This window comes from Coregonus lavaretus, assembly GCF_964263955.1.
Source record: "Coregonus lavaretus genome assembly, chromosome: 8".
NCBI lineage: Eukaryota > Metazoa > Chordata > Actinopteri > Salmoniformes > Salmonidae > Coregonus > Coregonus lavaretus.
This window is the reverse complement of record NC_139995.1, coordinates 58,194,404-58,204,403: the sequence shown is the minus strand read 5'-3', so window position 1 is coordinate 58,204,403 and position 10,000 is coordinate 58,194,404. Positions and strand designations below refer to the sequence as shown.

At 50.0% G+C, this 10,000-nt stretch overlaps 2 protein-coding genes across 2 annotated transcripts in view; one reads left to right on the top strand and one right to left on the bottom strand.

Annotated features, from left to right (window-relative positions):
* rnf123 (ring finger protein 123) overlaps window positions 1–10,000 on the top strand; it is a 266,404-nt gene that overhangs the window by 172,850 nt on the left and 83,554 nt on the right. The window lies entirely within an intron of this gene.
* amigo3 (adhesion molecule with Ig-like domain 3) lies at window positions 6,388–7,932 on the bottom strand (the record flags this gene model as incomplete). The annotated part of the gene is made up of 1 exon (XM_084167750.1): window positions 6,388–7,932. The coding sequence occupies one exon, from the start codon at window positions 7,930–7,932 to the stop codon at window positions 6,388–6,390; it is 1,545 nt and encodes a 514-aa protein (XP_084023876.1).

The window sequence follows — 10,000 nt, the reverse complement described above, 5'->3', positions numbered from 1 at the left end:
ACTCTGTAGCTCAGCTGGTAGAGCACGGCGCTTGTAACGCCAGGGTAGTGGGTTCGATCCCCGGGACCACCCATACACAAAAATGTATGCACGCATGACTGTAAGTCTCTTTGGATAAAAGCGTCTGCTAAATGGCATATTATTATTTATTATTATTATTATTTCTGATCAATTTGATGTTATTTTAATGGACAAGAAAATAAATTGCTTTTCTTTCTATGTGACCCCAAACTTTTGAACGGTAGTTTATATATATATATATGTGTGTGTGTGTGTATATATATGTATATGTATGTACAGTGAGGGGGAAAAGTATTTGATCCCCTGCTGATTTTGTAGGTTTGCCCACTGACAAAGACATGATCAGTCTATAATTTTAATGGTAGGTTTATTTGAACAGAGACAGAATAACAACAACAAAATCCAGAAAAACGCATGTAAAAAATGTTATAAATTGATTTGCATTTTAATGAGGGAAATAAGTGTTTGACCCCTCTGCAAAACATGACTTAGTACTTGGTGGCAAAACCCTTGTTGGCAATCACAGAGGTCAGACGTTTCTTGTAGTTGGCCACTAGGTTTGCACACATCTCATGAGGGATTTTGTTCCACTCCTCTTTGCAGATCTTCTCCAAGTCATTAAGGTTTCGAGGCTGATGTTTGACAACTCAAACCTTCAGCTCCCTCCACAGATTTTCTATGGGATTAAGGTCTGGAGACTGGCTAGGCCACTCCAGGACCTTAATGTGCTACTTCTTGAGCCACTCCTTTGTTTCCTTGGCCGTGTGTTTTGGGTCATTGTCATGCTGGAATACCCATCCACGACCCATTTTCAATGCCCTGGCTGAGGGGAGGAGGTTCTCACACAAGATTTGACGGTACATGGCCCCATCCATCGTCCCTTTGATGCGGTGAAGTTGTCCTGTCCTCTTAGCAGAAAAACACCCCCAAAGCATAATGTTTCCACCTCCATGTTTGACGGTGGGGATGGTGTTCTTGGGGTCATAGGCAGCATTCCTCCTCCTCCAAACACGGCGAGTTGAGTTGATGCCAAAGAGCTCGATTTTGGTCTCATCTGACCACAACACTTTCACCCAGTTCTCCTCTGAATCATTCAGATGTTCATTGGCAAACTTCAGACGGCCCTGTATATGTGCTTTCTTGAGCAGGGGGACCTTGTGGGCGCTGCAGGGTTTCAGTCCTTCACGGCGTAGTGTGTTACCAATTGTTTTCTTGGTGACTATGGTCCCAGCTGCCTTGAGATCATTGACAAGATCCTCCCGTGTAGTTCTGGGCTGATTCCTCACAGTTCTCATAATCATTGCAACTCCACGAGGTGAGATCTTGCATGGAGCCCCAGGCAGAGGGAGATTGACAGTTATTTTGTGTTTCTTCCATTTGCGAATAATCGCACCAACTGTTGTCACCTTCTCACCAAGCTGCTTGGCGATGGTCTTGTAGCCCATTCCAGCCTTGTGTAGGTCTACAATCTTGTCCCTGACATCCTTGGAGAGCTCTTTGGTCTTGGCCATGGTGGAGAGTTTGGAATCTGATTGATTGATTGATTCTGTGGACAGGTGTCTTTTATACAGGTAACAAGCTGAGATTAGGAGCACTCCCTTTAAGAGTGTGCTCCTAATCTCAGCTTGTTACCTGTATAAAAGACACCTGGGAGCCAGAAATCTTTCTGATTGAGAGGGGGACAAATTCTTATTTCCCTCATTAAAATGCAAATAAATGTATAACATTTTTGACATGCATTTTTCTGGATTTTGTTGTTGTTATTCGGTCTCTCACTGTTCAAATAAACCTACCATTAAAATTATAGACTGATCATTTCTTTGTCAGTGGGCAAACTTACAAAATCAGCAGGGGATCAAATACTTTTTCCCTCACTGTATGTATGTATGTATGTATGTTTGTATGTATGTATGTAGGGGTCAGGTGACTAGGCATCAGGATATATGATAAACAGAGTAGCAGCAGCGTATATGATGATTGTATGTAAGTGTGTATGAATGTGAGTCAGTATCAGTGTGTGTGGCTGTGTGTGTGTTTAGAATATGCATAGATACAGTGCAAACATTATAATAAAAATAGAAGGGTAAATGCAGATAGTCCATGTAGCCATTTTGTTAGCTATTCAGCAGTCTTATGGCTGGGGGATAGAAGCTGTTCAGGAGCCTGTTGGTGCAGAGAGAACACTATGGCTTGGATGGCTGGAGTTTAAAAAAAACATTCTGGGCCTTCCTTTCACACTGCATGATATAGAGATCCTGGATGGCAGGAGGCTCGGTCACAGTGATGTACTGGGCTGTCCGCACCACCCTCTGTAGTGCCATGCGATCGAGGGCGGTGCAGTTGATGTACCAAGCAGGGATGCAGCTCAGTGCTGCAGCTGAATAACTTTTTTGAGGATTTGAGGTGCCCATGCCAAATCTTTTCAACCTTCTGAGGAGGAAGAGGCGCTGTCGTGCCGCCTTCACGACTGTTTGCATATGTGTGGACCATGTTAAGTTCTTAAGTGATTTGGACACCGAGGAACTTGAAGCTCTCGACCCGCTCCTCTGCAGCCCCCCCCCCCCCCCCCCCGTGTTTCCTGTAGTTCACGCGTGTCTATCCCTGTGTTTCCTGTAGTTCAAGCGTGTCTATCCCCGTGTTTCCTGTAGTTCACGCGTGTCTATCCCCGTGTTTCCTGTAGTTCACGCGTGTCTATCCCCGTGTTTCCTGTAGTTCACGCGTGTCTATCCCCGTGTTTCCTGTAGTTCACGCGTGTCTATCCCTGTGTTTCCTGTAGTTCACGCGTGTCTATCCCCGTGTTTCCTGTAGTTCACGCGTGTCTATCCCTGTGTTTCCTGTAGTTCACGCGTGTCTATCCCCGTGTTTCCTGTAGTTCACGCGTGTCTATCCCCGTGTTTCCTGTAGTTCACGCGTGTCTATCCCCGTGTTTCCTGTAGTTCACGCGTGTCTATCCCCGTGTTTCCTGTAGTTCACGCGTGTCTATCCCCGTGTTTCCTGTAGTTCACGCGTGTCTATCCCTGTGTTTCCTGTAGTTCACGCGTGTCTATCCCCGTGTTTCCTGTAGTTCACGCGTGTCTATCCCGGTGTTTCTGAGTGTGCCTGCACAAACATGTCTATCGGCGTGTGAGTGAGTCCTCAACTCTTCGTGTCTTGGTAAATAAGTGACAGTTCCGGGAACAAGGGAGCAATGTAATGAACCAGGAATGTAAGCAATGTAAATATCCACTTCCTCCCGCATCATGGTTTTCACCTCACGGTTGCATGGACCAGGATCTAGATACGATTCAAAGGCTTTGCCAGTTACTCCTCCAGTACCTCTGCTTAACATGAGACTTTAATACCCAGTTACTCCTCCAGTACCTCTGCTTAACATGAGACTTTAATACCCAGTTACTCCTCCAGTACCTCTGCTTAACATGAGACTTTAATACCCAGTTACTCCTCCAGTACCTCTGCTTAACATGAGACTCTAATACCCAGTTACTCCTCCAGTACCCCTGCTTAACATGAGACTTTAATACCCAGTTACTCCTCCAGTACCCCTGCTTAACATGAGACTTTAATACCCAGTTACTCCTCCAGTACCTCTGCTTAACATGAGACTTTAATACCCAGTTACTCCTCCAGTACCTCTGCTTAACATGAGACTTTAATACCCAGTTACTCCTCCAGTACCCCTGCTTAACATGAGACTTTAATACCCAGTTACTCCTCCAGTACCCCTGCTTAACATGAGACTTTAATACCCAGTTACTCCTCCAGTACCTCTGCTTAACATGAGACTCTAATACCCAGTTACTCCTCCAGTACCTCTGCTTAACACGAGACTATATTACCCATGTATGTGCTCTGACAAAGGAGTTTGCTCTGAAATGTGTTGAACATTGTTGAAGATAATTGATTTGCCATCCTGAATCTTCTTTCAGCCTGTAAGTTGATTCCTGGGACTGAGCAGCCCTTCAGCGGTCCACAAGATAGACTTCTTGGTTAGACCACCAGCACACTACAATTGTCAGATTGTCCTTGCAAAATATGTTTCTAACTTCAAGGGTCTGACACCTGATATGTTGTTATCAGCAGTGGAAAGGTTTTTATCATACAGCCCGTATCACATTTCAATAACCGCTGGCTACCTGCTGATATTGCTGACCTGTCTCTCTCTGTTTCCGTCCTCGCTAGCATTTCATATTATATCTCTCACACACGCTAGTATAAACACAAGACAACACACCACACACACACACACACCATGCACACACACACACACACACACACACCATGCACACACACACACACACCACAAACACACGCACTTCCCCTAATCTTGGCCACAGACACACATGGCAATAACAAGGCAGAAGACATTTACCTCTGCGGTCCAATAAGCTTTATTAACAGGCTGAAGAAAGAAAGGATGCAAGAGAAGGAGGAGAGGGTGGGGTACGTGGTGAGGGTGGAGGGGGGTGGGGTACGTGGTGAGGGAGGAGGGGGGTGGGGTACGTGGTGAGGGTGGAGGAGGGTGGGGTACGTGGTGAGGGAGGAGGGGGGTGGGGTACGTGGTGAGGGAGGAGGGGGGTGGGGTACGTGGTGAGGGGGGTGGGGTACGTGGTGAGTGAGGAGAAGGGTGGGGTACGTGGTGAGGGAGGAGGGGGGTGGGGTACGAGGTGAGGGTGGAGGAGGGTGGGGTACGTGGTGGGGGGGGGTGGGGTACGTGGTGAGGGTGGAGGGGGGTGGGGTACGTGGTGAGGGAGGAGGGGGGTGGGGTACGTGGTGAGGGGGGTGGGGTACGTGGTGAGTGAGGAGAAGGGTGGGGTACGTGGTGAGGGAGGAGGGGGGTGGGGTACGAGGTGAGGGAGGAGGGGGGTGGGGTACGAGGTGAGGGAGGAGAAGGGTGGGGTACGTGGTGAGGGAGGAGAAGGGTGGGGTACTTGGTGAGGGAGGAGAAGGGTGGGGTACGAGGTGAGGGTGGAGGGGGGTGGGGTACGAGGTGAGGGTGGAGGGGGGTGGGGTACGTGGTGAGGGAGGAGGGGGGTGGGGTACGAGGTGAGGGAGGAGAAGGGTGGGGTACGAGGTGAGGGAGGAGAAGGGTGGGGTATGTGGTGAGGGAGGAGGAAAATAATTCCAGTAGGAAAACAGCAAATTGTCAATTTTGGAGTGTCCTCCTGTCAATCCAGTGACAACCGTACCAGAACAGGTAACATTAGCACTTTGTCGCTCAATATTCTGTATCCATCAGTGTTAGTAGCAGAGCGGCCAACATGGATGAAAAAACGTAAATAAGAAACTTGTTAGAGCAGCAACAGCGCCCTCTATCCTCTCAGTGAAACCACAGCCCAGTATCTGAGAAATAGATGGATGGATCTATTTTGCACAAAAAACTGTCTCCTTCTGCTGAACTGTTCTGCGCACACACACACACTGTGTTCCTGTTTCTTCCTTTTGTTTGTTTGTTATCCGACAGCTAAGCACGGTAGGGATCCGCCAGGGCTTACAGTGGGGTTTCAAATCAGATTTCTCTCTGCTAGTTTCATGTTCTAAAAAAAAAAAAAAAAAAAAGCCTTAACACGGTTGTTTCTCTATTCTGCTAAAGGTCACATTTCATTCTGCTTTAAAGGTACACTTTGTAAATATGGTTCTAACTTGCTATCTTTAGGCTACTTGCTATAAAAAGGTTTCAAGCTGTACAGTTATGGCTGATTTGTTTACATTTTCTTAGACAAGGCATCCATCCATACAGTAGCTGTGGTATATTAAAGGGTTCAAGCCGTGCTAACAGGGGCAGCTCTATCCTGCTTTGTTTTGTTATAGTTCTAGATATTCACCAAGTGTTGGGTTGCAAAATAATTTTTCCTTAAAATCCTGATTGGAGAATTCACGGATTTCCTGCTTATTTCCTCGTAAGTCCAACCAGGATGTCTGGAAAACCAGGGAATTCTGGGAAAGTTACTGGAATTTTGCAACCCTAGCCCAGTGTACTTGTTTCTCACTCAACATGCGGGCGCCTTGCAGCGTTACTCCTTTGAAAGGCAGTCCAGTCGAACCTGGCTGGGGCAGTTGAGTTTCTGCTGGATGTTAATTTGTCTTGCTCTCTGTATCCCTGCATATCTCTTCCTCTCTCTATTTCTGTCTCTCTCAATCTCCCTCTCTCTCAATCTCCCTCTTATTGTCTCTTCTGCCTCACCCCTGGGTGGCAATGCCATCTGTCTGTCTGTGTGTCCATCTATCCTACTCTGAGAGGCAGTGTCTAACTCTCTGCCCTGCCTGGTGGGGTAACCCAACCCAACTCTCTCTGGGAGTGGGGTGGGGTAGACGAGGGAGGTGTTTGGTAGAGGGAAGGTACAGTAGGAGATGGCTGTGTGCCTGGTGCTATGGCACGATGTGCGAGTCTGAGAAGACTGAAGTGATGGAGTGGCCTGAAACCGAGACCGGGGACAGCGCACCCGTAGTCGCCCTTATCCGGCCGTTCTGCGCCTCTTTGATGGGCTCCAGAAACACAACGTGCTTGTTGTTACTGACCTTGCGGCCTGGGCCCTCTGTGGTGGCGGGCGGGGTGGGGATCAGGATCGAGGCCTGGGCGCTGCACTGGTCGTTGGCCGGGCTGGGGGTACCCGGCGGCGGGGGCTGCTTGCAGCACCAGCAGTGGCAGGGGGTCAGGTAAAGGTACATAAGGACCAGGACGAGGGTTGTCACGCACCCTATGAGGGTCGTAAACCCTGTGTTGAAGGGCTCTGTCTCGTCGTGTCGCATCAACACCGTCACGTTCACCTCCCATGACTCGTTCCTCTTGGCCCCGTCGAAAACCTTGCACCAGTACACGCCGGAGTCCTCGACCTGCGCCGACACAATCTCCAGGCTGCCGTTGGCGTGCATGCGGAGAGTGCCGTTGTTCTCCGGCGGGGCCCCTGCCCCATGGTGAGGCGACACCCACAAGTAGGTCAGGTGCTGTCCTCTGAGCGTGGTGTGACAGTCCAGAACCACAGCGTTTCCTTCGTACACCAGCAGGCTGCCCTCAGGCTCCCATAGAGCTCCAGCCACTGCCGAACTGCACTTCAAGTTCACTTCAAAGAAGCGTCTGTGCTGGAAAAACTTTACGGCTGCCTTGCGTTCCCCGTACACTAGGCAGGTGTGCTCCTCCCGGAAGTCCCTGACCGAGGGGAACCCCTTCTTCTCCCAGCGCCGGAGCATGTTGTACATTTCGCACTCGCAGATCAGGGTGTTGTTGTGGAGGAAGAGTCCGCTCTGCAAGGCCACCGGCAGGGTCTCGATGTCCACCAGGGGGAGTTTGGACATGCTGTTGGAGGACAGATCCATGGTGGCCAGGAAGGGGTGGCTGTGCTCCTGGATGGAGAAGAAGGGAAAGTCCGTGAGGCGGTTGTGGCTGATGTAGGCCTTGCGCAGGTTGCTGAGCGCCGCCAGGGCCTTGCTCTCCACGCGGACGATGCGGTTGTTGAAGAGCAGCAGCTCCTCCAATCCTGTCAGCTCCAGGAAGTAGTGGACCTCTACCTTTTCCAGCTGATTGGACGACAGGTCCAGTTGTCGTAGTGCACTGCTGTTCTGGAAGGTTCCGGCCTCGAGGCATTTCAGGCAGTTGTGAGCCAGGCGGAGAGACTCCAGACGGGGCAGCGCGGCAAAGCTTCCCTTCTTCAGCTCCTTCAGGCGGTTGTGGTTGAGGTCCAGGGTGGTGGTGTACGCGGGCAGCTCGGTGGGCAGCGCCTTCAGACCCTTGTCGGCGCAGCTGAGGATGTCGGAGCAACACATGCAGCCCTTGGGACATCTACTGGCCCCGACCCCAGACTCACTAGCCCCGACCCCGGCCTCAGCCGCGACCCCGGCTTGCTGCAGCAGGAGCACTAGAAGGAGAGAGTTCAGCACCAGAGGGGCAGCTACAGCCACACCCAGAGACCAGAGCATGGTGCTGACGGGACACTGCAGAGCGGCCAGAGTGACACCAGGCCTGGAGTCTGTATGTCCGTCCGTGAGGCTCCTGGTTGGTGCACAGTCTTTCTCTCTTTATCTCTCTCTCTCTTTATCTCTCTTTATCTCTCTCTCTCTCTCTCGCTCTGTCTCTCTCAACGGGAGCCGAGTTGGGGGTTGGTCTCTCTCACCAGGGTCTTGTTGTGGTGGTTTGTGGGATATATGAGCCAGAGCTATAACATGACAGCAGAGAGAGTGAAAGCTGCCATAACGGCCCCTCCGCTGCAGGGGCAGTAAAAAAGACAGGAGGAGAAAATAATTAGCAAATGGAAGGCAATTTATACTCGTTCAATAGCTGTGACAGTCTCTGTCCCTGGCCTGGTTGGGTTCAGTCAAGTGACTGAAAGATGAGGGGAATACAATGATCCCTGACGAAAAGCACATGATCATTATTTCTTCTGCATCATAGCTCAGTGATAGCTGAGAGTGGATTAGGTCCTACACTCCTCACCTCCTGAAAGTCCATAAACGTCCTATTACATCGGTTAGTACTGGAACTGTTGCTGTGGCTGGACTCATCAGAACAGCCCGTTATAACTGGGGGCGCTGGTCCGGAGGTTTAATAACACCTGGAGAGGTGTAGCTCTCTCTCTCGCTGTTGTAGCTCTCTCTCTCTGTAATGTCCTGAAGATGTAAGCTTCAAAGACAAAACAATTATCTTGTACTCCTCTATGTTTAGAAGAAGAATACTTAATTTTTGTTATGCGTACAGTCCCACGGAGATGGACTGTTGTACTTCTCTCTCGCTGTCTCCGGTCCTTGTGAGCTGAAGGAATCTGCTTTAAAGAATCACCAATTGTCTGGTACTGTTCATCTTAGCCTACCCAGAAACCCCCCCCCCCACCCCCCCCACCCCCTTGTGTGGGGAATCTGTACTCCACTGTCTTGTCCTCTTCCTCTTGTGACGGACCCGACCACCTTTTCTCACAGTTGTAATCTAAATGTCGACAGAGGGGTTTTAAAGCATTCAGCATTCTGTGTAGCTCGCTTAAACGCAATCATACAGCCAGTTCTCTCGCTCTCCTGGTCGATACAAACAATCTCCCTCTCTTCCGTCAGCTGGCGGATGATGAGTACACTCCCCAGGAGCTCAGTATTGTATGGAAAAAGAAGACGCACACTTCTGCAACCTCCAACCAAAAACCTCCAGAATCTTCCTCCTTCCCGTCGTCTCCTCTGATCACACTGGGGTCTTAGAAAAGAAAAGCTGTGCACTCTGTGTGGCTCCGATGCAATACACTTAATTTATAATGAAGTCCATCATCAGGGTTTCATGTAACACACCGGATTCCAAATAAAAGAAAGAAAGTTCTTAACTAGTTCAGTGTTTTCCTCAGCTCAGGTTGGCTGTAGAATCCAGTGGGAAAAAAATCAGCTATAGGACAGGTTCCTATGGTATCCAGTGAGGGAGGGTTGTGACTCCGTCTCTGTGTTGAGTGGAGGGACTAGAGCAGCTTCTGGTCGTTTCCCCAAGGCTCCACACAATGCCGCTCTCTCTCTCTCATTTAATCCTTCCTGCCTTTTGATAAGAGCTTCAGTCCCTCCCTCTCTCTTTTCTTGCCCATTCACCATGCAGTTTGACTTCTCTCTCTCTCTCTCTCTCTGTACTACTCCTGCTCTCTCTCTCTCTCTCCCTCCATCCTGCTCTCTCTCTTTCTCTCCCTCCATCCTGCTCTCTCTCTCTCTCTCTCCCTCCCTCCATCCTGCTCTCTCTCTCTCTCTCTCTCCATCCTGCTCTCTCTCTCTCTCCCTCCATCCTGCTCTCTCTCTCTCTCCCTCCATCCTGCTCTCTCTCTCTCTCTCTCTCCATCCTGCTCTCTCTCTCTCTCCCTCCATCATGCTCTCTCTCTCCCTCCGTCCTGCTCTCTCTCTCTCTCCCTCCGTCCTGCTCGCTCTCTCTCTCTCTCCATCCAGCTCTCTCTCTCTCTCTCTCCATCCTGCTCTCTCTCTCTCTCTCTCCATCCTGCTCTCGCTCTCTCTCCCTCCATCCTGCGCTCTCTCTCTC